This window comes from Mizuhopecten yessoensis, unplaced genomic scaffold, assembly GCF_002113885.1.
Source record: "Mizuhopecten yessoensis strain PY_sf001 unplaced genomic scaffold, ASM211388v2 scaffold10455, whole genome shotgun sequence".
Classification (NCBI taxonomy): Eukaryota; Metazoa; Mollusca; class Bivalvia; order Pectinida; family Pectinidae; genus Mizuhopecten; species Mizuhopecten yessoensis.
In genome coordinates this window covers 180,866-197,172 of record NW_018408555.1, presented here as the reverse complement: position 1 = coordinate 197,172, position 16,307 = coordinate 180,866, and the positions used below count along the sequence as shown (strand labels likewise).

Here is a 16,307-nt window from a genome sequence, read left to right as displayed (position 1 = left end):
AGTGTACCCTTGGTTGTTGTCACACTAGTTAGTGTACCCTGGGTTGTTGTCACACTAGTTAGTGTACCCTGGGTTGTTGTCACACTAGTTAGTGTACCCTGGGTTGTTGTCACACTAGTTAGTGTACCCTGGGTTGTTGTCACACTAGTTAGTGTACCCTGGGTTGTTGTCACACTAGTTAGTGTACCCTGGGTTGTTGTCACACTAGTTAGTGTACCCTGGGTTGTTGTCACACTAGTTAGTGTACCCTGGGTTGTTGTCACACTAGTTAGTGTACCCTGGGTTGTTGTCACACTAGTTAGTGTACCCTGGGTTGTTGTCACACTAGTTAGTGTACCCTGGGTTGTTGTCACACTAGTTAGTGTACCCTGGGTTGTTGTCACACTAGTTAGTGTACCCTGGGTTGTTGTCACACTAGTTAGTGTACCCTGGGTTGTTGTCACACTAGTTAGTGTACCCTGGGTTGTTGTCACACTAGTTAGTGTACCCTGGGTTGTTGTCACACTAGTTAGTGTACCCTGGGTTGTTGTCACACTAGTTAGTGTACCCTGGGTTGTTGTCACACTAGTTAGTGTACCCTGGGTTGTTGTCACACTAGTTAGTGTACCCTGGGTTGTTGTCACACTAGTTAGTGTACCCTGGGTTGTTGTCACACTAGTTAGTGTACCCTGGGTTGTTGTCACACTAGTTAGTGTACCCTGGGTTGTTGTCACACTAGTTAGTGTACCCTGGGTTGTTGTCACACTAGTTAGTGTACCCTGGGTTGTTGTCACACTAGTTAGTGTACCCTGGGTTGTTGTCACACTAGTTAGTGTACCCTGGGTTGTTGTCACACTAGTTAGTGTACCCTGGGTTGTTGTCACACTAGTTAGTGTACCCTGGGTTGTTGTCACACTAGTTAGTGTACCCTGGGTTGTTGTCACACTAGTTAGTGTACCCTGGGTTGTTGTCACACTAGTTAGTGTACCCTGGGTTGTTGTCACACTAGTTAGTGTACCCTGGGTTGTTGTCACACTAGTTAGTGTACCCTGGGTTGTTGTCACACTAGTTAGTGTACCCTGGGTTGTTGTCACACTAGTTAGTGTACCCTGGGTTGTTGTCACACTAGTTAGTGTACCCTGGGTTGTTGTCACACTAGTTAGTGTACCCTGGGTTGTTGTCACACTAGTTAGTGTACCCTGGGTTGTTGTCACACTAGTTAGTGTACCCTGGGTTGTTGTCACACTAGTTAGTGTACCCTGGGTTGTTGTCACACTAGTTAGTGTACCCTGGGTTGTTGTCACACTAGTTAGTGTACCCTGGGTTGTTGTCACACTAGTTAGTGTACCCTGGGTTGTTGTCACACTAGTTAGTGTACCCTGGGTTGTTGTCACACTAGTTAGTGTACCCTGGGTTGTTGTCACACTAGTTAGTGTACCCTGGGTTGTTGTCACACTAGTTAGTGTACCCTGGGTTGTTGTCACACTAGTTAGTGTACCCTGGGTTGTTGTCACACTAGTTAGTGTACCCTGGGTTGTTGTCACACTAGTTAGTGTACCCTGGGTTGTTGTCACACTAGTTAGTGTACCCTGGGTTGTTGTCACACTAGTTAGTGTACCCTGGGTTGTTGTCACACTAGTTAGTGTACCCTGGGTTGTTGTCACACTAGTTAGTGTACCCTGGGTTGTTGTCACACTAGTTAGTGTACCCTGGGTTGTTGTCACACTAGTTAGTGTACCCTGGGTTGTTGTCACACTAGTTAGTGTACCCTGGGTTGTTGTCACACTAGTTAGTGTACCCTGGGTTGTTGTCACACTAGTTAGTGTACCCTGGGTTGTTGTCACACTAGTTAGTGTACCCTGGGTTGTTGTCACACTAGTTAGTGTACCCTGGGTTGTTGTCACACTAGTTAGTGTACCCTGGGTTGTTGTCACACTAGTTAGTGTACCCTGGGTTGTTGTCACACTAGTTAGTGTACCCTGGGTTGTTGTCACACTAGTTAGTGTACCCTGGGTTGTTGTCACACTAGTTAGTGTACCCTGGGTTGTTGTCACACTAGTTAGTGTACCCTGGGTTGTTGTCACACTAGTTAGTGTACCCTGGGTTGTTGTCACACTAGTTAGTGTACCCTGGGTTGTTGTCACACTAGTTAGTGTACCCTGGGTTGTTGTCACACTAGTTAGTGTACCCTGGGTTGTTGTCACACTAGTTAGTGTACCCTGGGTTGTTGTCACACTAGTTAGTGTACCCTGGGTTGTTGTCACACTAGTTAGTGTACCCTGGGTTGTTGTCACACTAGTTAGTGTACCCTGGGTTGTTGTCACACTAGTTAGTGGACCCTGGGTTGTTGTCACACTAGTTAGTGTACCCTGGGTTGTTGTCACACTAGTTAGTGTACCCTGGGTTATTGTCACACTAGTTAGTTGCCCTGGGTTGTTGTCACACTAGTAAGTGTACCCTAGGTTGTTGTCACACTAATTAGTATACCCTGGGTTGTTGTCACACTAGTTAGTGTACCCTGGGCTATTGTCACACTAGTTAGTTGCCCTGGGTTGTTGTCACACTAGTAAGTGTACCCTGGGTTGTTGTCACACTAGTTAGTGGACCCTGGGTTGTTGTCACACTAGTTAGGGTACCCTGGGTTGTTTTCACACTAGTTAGTGTACCCTGGGTTATTGTCACACTAGTTAGTGTACCCTGGGTTGTTGACACACTAGTTAGTGTACCATTGGTTGTCACACTAGTTAGTGTACCCTTGGTTGTTACACTAGTTAGTGTACCCTGGGTTGTTGTCACACTAGTTAGTGTACCCTGGGTTGTTGTCACACTAGTGGGTGCAGATGCAACCACTGTTGTGACAGATCACAATGCACATTTCTTACGACTGTTTATCTAGAGAGTCTGTCCAGAGGGACTACCTGAAATGATTGGCTGTCTTTCTTCATAGAAAGACTACTTTCATGATCGGACATCTTTTTATATTTACTTTGATTGTTTGTCTAGAGAGATCATGTGTCATGAGAAAACACCTTTCTAGGGAAACTTCCTGTTATGAGAGAACACTACCTGTCATAAAGACCATATTCCTAGAAAGTTTACAGAAGTTGTATGTCTATAGAGGGTCCCATATAGTCTTGGGAGAGGTCTCTGGATGTCTGACCTGTGATGGATTTCCCATAAATAGAAAGTTTACATATCTGTCAATCATGAAGATCAGATAATAATATAAAAACATTATAATTACCAGGGAGAGTTGTCGTGGAATGTTCCTCTCCAAGTGAGTTCTGTCCTTGTAGTCATCAAACAGCCTGTGCATGGTGTGTTGCTGAGAACAGGTAAGATACGTAATGTTTACAGGCTGACAAACAGTATATAACATTATAATTATTTTATTATGTGTATACATTATTAGGGTCTCAATCAAAAGTTTTGCAATGATAGAAATATTTACGTCTTTCATAGTGCATATGACAAGGGTAAATAAAAACAAGCATTTGATCTGGGAAGCAATTCAGTGAGAAATACAACAGGAGTTGGGGATAATAACTTCTGATTTCATCAACTGTTTAATATACATAAAATGTACCTGGGTAATTTCCCTTTACTTACAGTTATTATTCGAACATGCAGTGTTGATAATTACTTAAAACTTTACTCATGTTGGAGTGTACAGTGAATATCATTTCAACAATACCTGATAGTTTATGTAAATCAGGTAATTGTATGTCTGACACTAGACTAGCTCATATTTCTGCTTCACATTTTTATACATCATTGAAATTACAAACCAAAAATACACCATAACTGTAGTATATAACAGAACATTATAGATATAAAATGAAAGTAGCTGTTAATTAGGATCATACAGGCTTCAGTAACCTAGCTGATGTCTGATAAACAAGTATTAAGTGTGATTGTCCTTATTGACTGGGCTAGAGCACAGGACCAACAGACAGTACAATCATGTAGTCCTTCTGGACTCAACAGCAAGAACACGATAATTGATAGCTTAGTTTTCTCCAAAACACACACAAACACACCAGCCAGTGTAAAAAAGCATCATAAACTCAGCATTAATTTACTTTAGTCAGTCTAATAAGGTTTTAAACTTGAAATAAGTAAGTTAGCATATATAATGTATACTGGCCTGTCTGTAATAAAATAGCACAATATGCATATAATATTAAAAGAAAATAAGCTCCACAATTTCGGTATTACTTACTGGTCTCCCTGTAAACCCATCCTATGGAACAAACAGTACAGATACTATTGTATCACAGAATCTAAGAAGAAATCTCTTGAAAACATATTACATATGCATATTCTTACAATATCTGCAACAGGTAAAAGTTTTGGAGATATGTAAATTAACAACAAATTACCATGAGATATATATGTGACTTTTACATGTGCAGAATTATTCCTCAAAAATGTTATCCAGATTTGATATCTCTTTGTCTTTTAAATTAACTTCATGTAACATTTGATCCAAAATCTGATGACCAGTATCACAACAGTAATAATTACCATATGAGCCTCACTGCCCACTAGACTTGGACTCTCCCTAGAGGTGGCCGGAGTCTGGATGGTCATCACACTACTGTCCATACGGGGGCGACTGTAGGATGCTGCTGTGGACGGCATGTCGAAGGACAGCTCTGGACTACGCGGCTTCATCATCTCACTGTATACAAGGGTCAATTTAAATCAATAACTGAGAGTCTATCAACTCAAATTAATATGTTTGTTTCCAAGGTTTGACAATGAAACAGATTAAAATCCAAATTTATAACTGAGAGTTGATAAACTCAAATCTATTCGTGTATTTTCAAGGTTTGACAATGAAACAGAATAAATGTTCCATATTATGTGAGCATCACATGCTTATGATTACAACTAGATGATTAACTTACTCGATGAGTTCCTTGTTGATTCGGACCTTTGGCCGTGTGATTTTGATGTGGGTCGTGTTGTGTGGGAGAACAATGACCTTGTCAACACCAGGCAACTTGTGTGGACATATCACGGTCTACAAGGAGAATTAACAGTACAAAAAAAAAAAAATCCGATTTACAATTACAAATCTGCATAAAATAAACTTTCTTCTAAAGACATCAAAGGGATAAAAAAAATCAGCACATGAAATTATTATGTTTCGCTAAATCAATTTGAAAAGACCGTACCTGCACAATCCACTATTTGGAATTATTCTTTATAGATTACTATGGCTGTATGACCTTCAAACTAAAAAATCTTAACACTCAGATCAGAAGACATAAATCATTGCATGAGACACAGTAGGTAACGATAATGCATTATTAGCTTTATACTATAACTGGAACAGCGTAAATCCAGGGGTAGAGCCAACGCCGTGACTTTTTATTAAGGTTCCGTTGGTTCTTTATATCCCTTGCCCGGATACCACCCGGTATGCAGGGCGATTGAAAGAATAGGGGAAACTAAGTATATAAGACAATCGCAACAGGTTCGGGATAAGTTGATTTTTATTCGTGTGAATCGTCTACCGGTTTCGCCCGAACAGTGGGCTTCTTCAGGACAAAGTTTTAACAAATTTTTACCCCTAAGGTACTGAAAATCGGGAGAAAGTTTTCATTGTTATTTGTGACGTCATACAATAGACATCACATGATCATAAAATAACGGTAACTCATTAAAAGTTCTATGATATTCCATCACGGTTACTGTTGTCATTTATAGTTCAATTTTCGGAATTAACAGTGAAAAGATTAAAGTAAATACGCATTAGTTTCTAATATGCTTGAATGGTGGTACAGAAACATATATATATATTTATATAACATAGTCATTCTTCTGATCCTCATCTCAACTAGGCATCATAGACTCGTTCATCTAGGCACACCGTCGACATAGACTCAGACTGGTAATCCAATCTCCGGTAGTCGACCGTAGATGATATGTTGGAGTTTGATGCTGTATCATCACTATCGGATAATTCTAGGTCTTTCTTTAATTCCTCCAGTGCCAAATCCAAAACAGGTCGATAGTTTTACAGGCCGGCCCGACTGTGTCGTATGGGCCGTCCGCTGGTTTCAATCGGAATTTTATCTGTTGTATTTGTTTCTTAGTCAGCACCTCGAACGGGCGCTTATCCTCCGGTTTCTTTGCGTTCATCCTAGTGTTGTCCTGGAAAATTTCAGGTTCCACTTGATATCCTGGGTGTTTTTTCTTTAAATGTTCGTTGTACGCCCCTTTCCTTCCGTAAGTACGTTTACAAATTTTACATCGGTGCCATGTTTTCAGTATGGTGTTTGCTGTATCTGCAGGTCTTCTCAGGTTTCCTTAACTTGAGTACGTTTTGCCGCATCTTATGCACGGTATTTTCTGCTTTTCTTGCTTTCTTTTATCTGTTGCCTGTTTCCGAGGTGTTAGTTTTGTGCGCGCCATCACGATATAATATTAAGACCTTCTGGCTGCGTTGTTCTAAGTATCCTGATCCAACTCTCTTCAATTCTCAGGCGACGGTTGGTATCGCTGACGTTCGATAACAGACCGGTGACTATGACGTCACTGGTATTGTGATCTGACGACGTGAAATGTCCCGCCACCGGCTTGTCTGGGTGTTTGTTAATGATGCTATACAAATGATTGCGGATGCGTGTATTTATCGTCGTCGATGTTTGTCCGACATACTGCATGCCGCATTTTTTACATGATATTAGGTACACCGCGTTCACACTTTGGCATGTGACATGTCCCTGTACTTTATATTCTAATCTGGTAGTGTGACTTGTAAAGTGGATAGTGGGTTTCATATGCGCACATATTCTGCAGTTACTTCCGCACGGACCACTGCCCGGTTGGATAGAGTCACGGCAGATATCGCTCTTCACTAATACATTCCTAATGGACTTGGGTCTGGTGTAGGCCATTATCATTTTGTAATCCAACAGGCCCCTGGTTCCCGGGCCCTGACCTAAGATGTGTTTGTATTTTTTGAGGAATAATCCAATCGGTGGGTTTGCTGGGTTGTGAGGGATAACGAAAGGTATTACCTTGCGGCTGTTCTCTTTCATTTCAGGGTTTAATAATTCTTCCCTAGACACGGCTCGTGCTTTATTGACTGCCTCGGTCAGTAGGTTAAACGGGTATCCTCTTTTCCTGAATCTCTCTATTAGGTTGGAGCATTCCTGTTCGAAGTGATTTGGGTCACTGCATATTTTCTTGATTCTTAATGCTTGTGAATACGGGATACTGGTTTTACAACGTTTGGGGTGACAGCTATGGTAGTGCAAGTATAGAAACGCATTCGTGGGTTTGTTATACAGTTTGCTTCCCAAGCTGCCGTCCGGTTGTTTGTATATAGTGGTGTCTAAGAAGTTGACCTCGGTATCGCTGATATCAAAGGTGAACTTAATTGTAGGGTGGTTTGAGTTCATGGCTTCACAGAAGGAAGCAAGTTCCTCTCTTGTATGTGTCCATATAAAGAAAATGTCATCTATATATCTCCACCAAACTAGTGGTATTTTTTCTTGTGTGGCTAGGAATTTCTTCTCAATGTAATCCATGAAAATTATTGCATAGTTAGGTGCCATCTTGGTCCCCATGGCGGTGCCTAGTTTCTGCAAGTAATGGTCCGTGTTGAACCTAAAACAGTTGTTTGTTAATATTAGTGCAATCATCCGAAGGATGATCCACGTGCTGGGTTGTGCACGCGGACCTCTCTCATCTAAGGCTAACTTCGCTGCCCTAATTCCTTCTGCGTGCGGGATAGATGTGTACAGCGACGATACGTCCGCTGTACATAGTATACTCCCCGTCTGTAATTGGCCTAAGTTTTTTATTCTTCGTAGGAAATCGTTGCTATCTTTCAAATATGAGTCTGTGTTCATGGCTAGTGGTTTAAGATGGTGATCTACAAATTCTGATATCTTTTCTGTGCAGCTGCCTATTTGCGATACTATGGGTCTTCCCGGATTACCTGCTTTGTGTATTTTAGGTAGTGTGTAAAATATCGGGGTTCGGGGATTCTTAGGCGTTAGGTATTTGATTTCATTGTCGGTTAATAGCTCTCTTTCTTTTATGAACTTAAGAAAACTTGTTATCTTTTTTATGACTAATGGGTTTAGATCTGATTTGACTTTCTCATAGTGAGTACTATCATGTATTTGCCTATATATAACTGGAACAGAATAGATGTCCAGGTGTTTGTAACACTTGGTAGGTAGTCCTTCCATAATCACCTTTTCACCACAGCTGGAGCAGAACTTGGCATCCTTAAACTCCTCAAATGACTTAGACATGTTATTAGAGGTGTACAGCATGGCAGCATATTTGGCAAAAACCCGCTCCTGGGGGATAAATGGATCTGCATCCCCCTCCTCATCAGCCTCTGTGTCTTGGAGACCAACAGACAAAATGGAGTCTGGAACAGATCAAAATGTATCATTAAGTCAAAATCCAATTAATTTAACCACAATTACATGGTTGATCGTGTGTAATTCTGACAACAGTTACACCACCATTGTTCTATTGGTTCATAATCTGACCTTGAACTAACAATTATGTAACTGACCTGACTTCCCCAAACCTGGCTGGATATTGGTGTCAGAGAACTTGGATCTCTCTCTATTTCTCTTTCTGCAAAATAGGATTAAAAAATACATTATCATCTTTAATTAAATGTTTTTATGAAATTAATCTTGCCACAGGGAACATGCCATTGAACGTTAATTAAAGACATTTTTGTTTAATATGAAATCTTACTGCAACTTTGTTCGTGAAGAATGCGCAGGAAACAAGCCACTTAATTAGGTACTGATACAGTTTTCATGTAACTTTGTATGATTTGTGCTGATTGAAGCCTTGATGGTTGCTATGCTCCTATGGCAACTGAGCACTCTGATGGTTGTTTTTGAATTTGCCATGGGTTGTTGCCTCACACAATCTAAATTTGTCCTAATTTGAACTGAGCTATGGTGGACATCAGGTTGTTGACTTACACAAGTGTTGGTTTGTTCTGCTCCAGGGTCTGTAGCTGCTCCATCAACATGGTGCCGTGTTGTTTGAGGAGCTGGAGCTCATTGCTGATGTCTCCCACTGTATTCCTGAACCTGTCCTGCATTGCCTCCAGCTTGATAGTCATAGAATATTACAACATCAAACACTGTTTAATTAATATATTGTATCACCAATACAAGTCTGACAAGTCTTTAGGATGTATTGTATGAAACAAAAATGTTTTTATTTTTTTGGTAAATCTTTGCAGTAAATGTTCAAATTTAAAATTGGAAAAGGTTCATTTGAAAAGAAAACTATTAAAGACACTTTAAAAATTAAACAAGATATTTAAACTACAGATATTCTAAAGGGGTACAGATGAGAGCCAACATGTGTATTGAGACACAAACAGTGAGTACCTCTTGGTCAGCCTGCTCAATGTCCATCTCCTGGACCTCAAACTCAGCATTGGTCAGATCGTCACGAATCTCAATCTTCTGTAGCTCTTCTTTATGCTCTTCTAGGAACTTGTCAAACTCTGTAACCACAAAGAATCTGTTCAGGTATATGGGGTGGTAGAATGGCACATTGGATAATGCACTCACCTTTCACCAAGGCAACATTAAGACCCCTCTCCGCTATCATCCGGGCCAACCAGAGTGATTAATATAAGTTTAAATAACCTGTTTCATAATTGTTGTAAATTATGTTTATATTCATTTATTAAAGTATATACATGTATATAGGTATCGAAACAATTTTACGTAGCAGTCAAATAAACACGGGTAACTCAACAGAACATAATGTTACTGCATGCTCTTGCACATACAGCTGGTCTAGACCTTATTGTTGTCTTCACACCTGACCTTAAACTTGAAGCACTCCTCACATTCTATAGCTTAGTTTAATCAGATCAGGGTTATAAACTTGTCACGAAGTTGTTTCACTTTCTCCAGCTGACCTTGACTTTCCCTACATTCCCTTGCCAATGTTTACTTCAGATGTATGGTTACCTGACCTTACTGTCCTACCTAATCTTCAGATGATCTTGATCTCACAGATACAGTGCCTTCTACAGCAGACCTGCATTAACTCATTCACCCCTAAAATTTCATAATGAACTATTCCAACCTTTGAGTTGGAAGAGTTCTAAAGAATCTTCAGGGTTGAATGAATTAACTTTGGAGCTGTACCTTGTGATGATCTTGAAATAGTCTATACTTTCTACAGAAGACCTTAAATATTTTTTTCCTTCCATAACTGACCTTGTACTGACCTTGGACCATTCCCCTTCTATAGCTGACACTGTATATTGACCTTGAAGTAGTCTGTACCTCCTGCAGCTAATCTTAAGATGACCTTGAAACAGCCTGAACCTTCTAGAGATGACCTTGAATTCCCTTCAATAACTGACCTGATATTGACCTTAAACCAGTCTTAAGAGAAGAAACTGCCCTAATCTTCATCAGCTCACATTATTTTGACCTTGAATCAGTGTTCCCTATAACAAATGACCTTGAAGTTGCCCTTAACTTCATCAGCTGACTCTGTTCTAACATCTGTAGATTCCATTAATCCTGGTGTTACATCAGAGACCAGAAATTGCATTCCTTATTTACAGTACATTACAATGACATATATTACAATAATTGTTTATCTATTCTGATCATCTACAGATGTCCTTGACCTTTCAGATGACCTCGACCTAGCAAATGTCCTTACCTTCCACTGCTGTGTTCATCACACTCATGATTTGTTCCTCCAGACGCTGGGCAGCCTCGATGTTTGTCATCAGGTTAGCCTAAAAGGTCAGTAGTGTCTTAGTATAAAAGCCACAAAATATTTATCCTTCAGGACCCAGTTCAGTTTCGGAAGTGAATATCGAAGGGTTATTACTTATCAGACATCAGTAAAGTAACCTTTAATCCCCTTATTGATTAAATTGTAATTCCTTTGTAAACTCACCCTTTTGGTAGATATGACAGGTCTCAGGTTCTTTTTGGGCAAATCGTCTATTTCAGGCTGGTCCAGAAATGCTAAAATATATCAAAATATTTTAACTACATGTGGTTGCTTCCATTAGCTCTCGTCATCCACTTAACAACATCAAGTATTAACTCCCCTTCCATCAGCTCTCGTCATCCACTTACAAACACCAAGCATTAACTCCCCTTAACCATTAATAAAATATATCAAAAAATTTTGATATTTAATATCTTCAATGCTCAACAAATCATGTATCTGACGGCACCGTTGTTTAGCTACCTAATTCCTAAATCAGTTTTCATTGTACACACACCAAGAGTAAGAGTTAGCTCCCATTAACCACTCACCATTGTACATACCCCAAGAGTAAGAGTTAGCTCCCATTAACCACTCACCATTGTACACACACCAAGAGTAAGAGTTAACTCCCATTAACCACTCACCATTGTACAGATCATCATAGCCTTTTTTGTATCGGGACAGGTACTCAATTTCACCGTGGGCCTCCTCCAGAGATTCCTAGAACAATTAACACACAGTCAGCATTGTATATTTATTAACCATGGCAGTAAGTATATTAATTCAAAAACAGGAGAGACATATTCAATAAGTTCAGGAACTTTCCTACAGCATTTCAATTATTGTACTCTATCCAACTATATATGTACAATCCCAAACAATATATCACATCACATTCTGCATTGTTCTCAACAAGAGGCCCAATGAGCCTGCATCACTCATCTGGTATTGATCTCACAATTGTAACCTTAAAAGTTGATAAAAATAAAGCTACAGGCAAAATATCAGTGTCTTTGTTAAAAGATTTAAACACATTTGACCCCTGTGACCTTGAAAGTCAAACAAGGACATTAAGTTGAACAAGTTTTATAGCCCTTCATCCCAGATTGCAACTTGCCAAATACAACCACGTGCACCCTGTACCTTTTGTTAATTGTGAAGATGGCTATTAAACATTTAGACACAAATGACAAGATGTGACCTTGTAAGTGTGTCAAGGTTATTCACATGGGCATTTGTCAGCTCTTCATCTGAGCATGCTACTGGTGACATATCACCATCCTTTGCATTTTTGTTATTTAGAAGAAGTCATTTAAAGTCATTCATTTTAACAAATTTGGTAGCCCTTCCTCACAGCATGCTATATTGACCAAATATCATCACTCTGGACATTTTGGTTATTCAGAAGAATTCATTTAAAGATTTCAATATTTTTTACCCCTGTGACCTTGAATATGGGTGAAGGTCATTTATTGGAACAAACTAGGTAGCCCTTCATGCCAGCATACTACTGGCCAAATAACATCACCCTGGACCTTTTGGTTATTCAGAAGAACTTTCGTTTAAAGATTTCAACATATTTGACCACTGTGACCTTGATTACAGTCAAGGTAATTCATTTGACAAACTTGATAGCCCTTCATCACAGCATGCTACTGACAAAATATCGATCGTCACCCTGGACATTTTTGTTATTCAGAAGAAGAACAAATGGGCCTAAATATAGTATGGTTTAAGCTATGACTTTTTCTCTTAAAAATTGTCTGTTTGTATGGAAATTAATTCCTACCTGAAATGTATAAAGTAGCTATAATAAAGGCTATCAATAATACTCTATACAGGACATAATATTAATGTACTTTTAAATCATTCAAAAGTGGACAGACACCTCTCTCGATTGTACGTCAAGTTCAATATCATTTTGACTCGATAACGGTATCTGTAATAAGCTGGGGGATTTGATTGCTCTACAGGGTCGGTAAATTGTAGAGGAACCATTACAAGTCTTTGATCATTAGCTGTATTGTGTTTAGATAGGCCCCTTAACCCACAGTAATTAAAGGTCGACCCTCTACAGCATAAACTAATTCATCTATTTCTCAGATCTCCAAGTCAATGGAACAACAGTTTGTTGATATTGTGATGTAATATTGACACAAAATGGCGTAATTAGGTTTCACGAGAGTCGTATCGTGACGGCATGTCAATCATTAGCTCATGTGACGTGCACTGTAACAGTAAGGGTGCACTACATCATCCCGACCTAGCGGATGACAGGGTTTATCAGATCAAATTCTCCTCATATTTCATGTTTCTATATTAAATCAAATTCCACCATTCAGAGTATCTCATTATAGCCCTATCAAATGTTTCTATGGCTCTTATTTCTCACAAGCTTTTCATTCTATTTTTGGTAAAAGGTTAAAAACATTGGCTTTCCACTAACCATTGTGTATTTATACTCTACAAGCAGTGGAAATGATAAAGAAGAGCATCGATAATTAAGTCACTTTTACGACCGCTTTTGCAATGTTATTGCTCTGCTGTCTTTATGCAGGAATATAAACAAGACACTTGCTGTGGTGTTAAACCTATAGGCCTGTTAATAAAAATAATAATAATTTGAGGTTCTTATATACTGGTTGATCACAACCTAGTTCATAAGTCGTCTCAAAGCGGTTCACAAATTATATCCGTGGTTATAGGGCCTTTGCAACCAGCCAATATCTTTCTCAATTCCCCGGGGAGCATACAGCCAGTGCTGCCATTTCGGCGCTTGCAGCTAGCATTTCTACAATTCTAGCACTGCCCAACAATGTACTTATTTACAGCTGAGTAGACTGGAACAAGCTGAGAAAAGTATCTTGCTCAAAGATACAACATTGTGAGTGCTGTGCCATTACTCGAACGTGCAACCCTTCGGTCACAAGCCTGGCGTCCTTCCACTAGACTACCGTGCCTCCCTGTTGTGACCGACCCAATGTATTCTTTGACCTTAACGTTGTAAACGACGGTTCATAATTCGTCCCAATACTATATGAATCACTCAATTTTCACAAATTACAGATTTTCAAAGTCATGTTTATCAGGTCCTTTCACAAGGTTTTCATTCGCAAAATGATCAATTACATAATCTTACGGTTTTAATTAAATTCGTGTATTGATGTAATATTTAATGTCCATTAAATACCTTATGAAAAACATTTAGCATTTTATGTTTATGAGAAACATGCATCAACACCTTACAATAACAAACAAGGCAAAGTACTCATAGCTGTGTGGCCTACCCCCAGACAAAATTTAGTATCAGAAATACACGTAAACAATGGGCTGTAACTCTGTATATAGTGGAATATGAAACCTCATAGGTATCAACCTCTGAAACCTCCAATGAGGGAGAAAGTGCATGAAACGTGACTGAAACTGCTTTGCTCAATTTATCTTTTCCTATTTTATGTATCAAAATAACTCCAAAAAGCATTCATTTGATTCAGACACACCTATTATGGTCATTACACAGTACACCCTGCAGTAACTAGGAGATCATTTGACCACAGGATGTAGATTTTAGGTTTGTGTGAGTTTTGACTTGAATGAGGGCCCCAGAGTTTCCAGGGAGATTGGTAAATTTTGGTCAAAATGGGGGAGTCTCCCTCCTAATTATGAGGAGCCTCAGGGTTGACTGATGAGCTATGCAGACCTGATTTCAATTAATGCAACCAGTGCGATTCTAAGAGAAATTCTGATGTACAATAGGCAATATAGCTTGTACAAATGTAGGTGACATAGTAGATAAGATACATATACTGTATAATACTGGTAAAGTAAATAATTAGTAGTGTGAAGCCCATGGTTACATTTACCCTTTCCTGGTGATGCATTAATGCATCACCGGGTCTGGGTCGAATGATGCATTAATGCATCACCGGGTCTGGGCCGAATGATGCATTAATTCATCACCGGGTCTAGGCCGAATGATGCATTAATTTATCACCGGGTCTAGGCCGAATGATGCATTAATGCATCACCGGGCCTGGGTCGAATGATGCATTAATGCATCACGGGGTCTGGGCCGAATGATGCATTAATTCATCATCGGGTCTGGGCCGAATGGTGCATTAATGCATCACCGGGTCTGGTCCGAATGATGCATTAATTTATCACCGGGTCTGGTCTAAATGATGCATTAATGCATCACCGGGGCTGGGTCGAATGATGCATTAATGCATCACGGGGTCTGGGCCGAATGATGCATTAAGGCATCACCGGGTCTGGGCCAAATGCATTAACGCATCACCAGGGCTGGGCCGAATGAATTAACGCATCACCAGGTCTGGGCCGAAGGCATTAACGCATCACCAGGTCTGGGTCGAATGCATTAACGCATCACCAGGTCTGGGCCGAATGCATTACCCGGTCTGGGCCAAATGATGCATGAATGCATCACGGAAGTGGAAATATTTTGAAACAATTTTGAGTTGATAAAATACGCAAATAAAATGATTTGTTTGTAATTATATGTGCCTGTAATCATGAATGGACATTAAATCATTAATTTCAAACAGATATTTGACTATAAAAGCACATTGACGTCCAGGTATTTGCATGAATTTCTGCTCACAAGAACTTCTGGTCGGACGGGAGCAAGTGAAAGCAATAATTTTCATAAAGAAAACATTTTGTAATACTGGTTACAGAGCTTTCTAATGTTTAAAATACATTGTTGTTCAGATAAACGAAGGTATTGGATTTTGAAAAGAATTTTAAAATCAGTATGTAATAAAATTATTGTGCGAAACACTAGTGCATTACGTCACAGACACTGGAGAAATAACATTGAACAGTGCCCTTTTACATGTCAGTATTTATAACTGAGTTTTTGTTATCCATCGAAATATAGTTCTCAAATTATGAATATGAATTGATATGCATATTTTGGTGGTTTTTTGTTGCAATTGTTGAAACTTTATTAACTTGAAACGTCAGTCAATATATATATATAGAAATTCTGGTTATACTCATACCAGCACCAGACAGATATATAGAAATTCTGGTACTCATACTAGCACCAGACAAATATATAGAAATTCTCGTACTCATACCAGTACCAGACAGGTATATACAAATTCTCCTCCTCATACCAGCACCAGACAGATATATAGAAATTCTGGTACTCATACCAGCACCAGACAGATCTATAGAAATTCTCGTACTCATACCAGCACCAGACAGGTATATAGAAATTCTCGTACTCATACCAGTACCAGACAGGTATATACAAATTCTCCTCCTCATACCAGCACCAGACAGATATATAGATATTCTCGTACTCATACCAGCACCAGACAAATATATAGAAATTCTCGTACTCATACCAGCACCAGACAGATATATATACACCCAAAACAAAAAACGCTACCACCAAACTCACACCAACACACAATTAATACCCACAAACAAAATCACAACCTAGAAATTCTCGTACTCATACCAGCACCAGGAAGATATATAGAAATTCTCGTACTCATACCAGCACCAGACAGATATATAGAAATTCTCGTACT

At 39.5% G+C, this 16,307-nt stretch overlaps 1 protein-coding gene across 3 annotated transcripts in view; it reads right to left on the bottom strand.

The window, feature by feature from the left end:
- LOC110460694 overlaps window positions 1-16,307 on the bottom strand; it is a 45,822-nt gene that overhangs the window by 16,504 nt on the left and 13,011 nt on the right. For 2 of the 3 annotated variants that reach the window (XM_021513748.1, XM_021513747.1), the window contains exons 6-16: window positions 11,388-11,463; window positions 10,924-10,994; window positions 10,681-10,759; window positions 9,378-9,496; window positions 8,961-9,091; window positions 8,534-8,598; window positions 8,202-8,383; window positions 4,893-5,008; window positions 4,507-4,663; window positions 4,202-4,222; window positions 3,224-3,304 (exon numbers count right to left, since the gene is read on the bottom strand). In XM_021513748.1, coding sequence (XP_021369423.1) covers window positions 3,224-3,304; window positions 4,202-4,222; window positions 4,507-4,663; window positions 4,893-5,008; window positions 8,202-8,383; window positions 8,534-8,598; window positions 8,961-9,091; window positions 9,378-9,496; window positions 10,681-10,759; window positions 10,924-10,994; window positions 11,388-11,463 — 1,098 coding nt within the window. The remainder of the gene's footprint in view (window positions 1-3,223; window positions 3,305-4,201; window positions 4,223-4,506; window positions 4,664-4,892; window positions 5,009-8,201; window positions 8,384-8,533; window positions 8,599-8,960; window positions 9,092-9,377; window positions 9,497-10,680; window positions 10,760-10,923; window positions 10,995-11,387; window positions 11,464-16,307) is intronic. The other variant, XM_021513749.1, reaches the window with a different exon arrangement.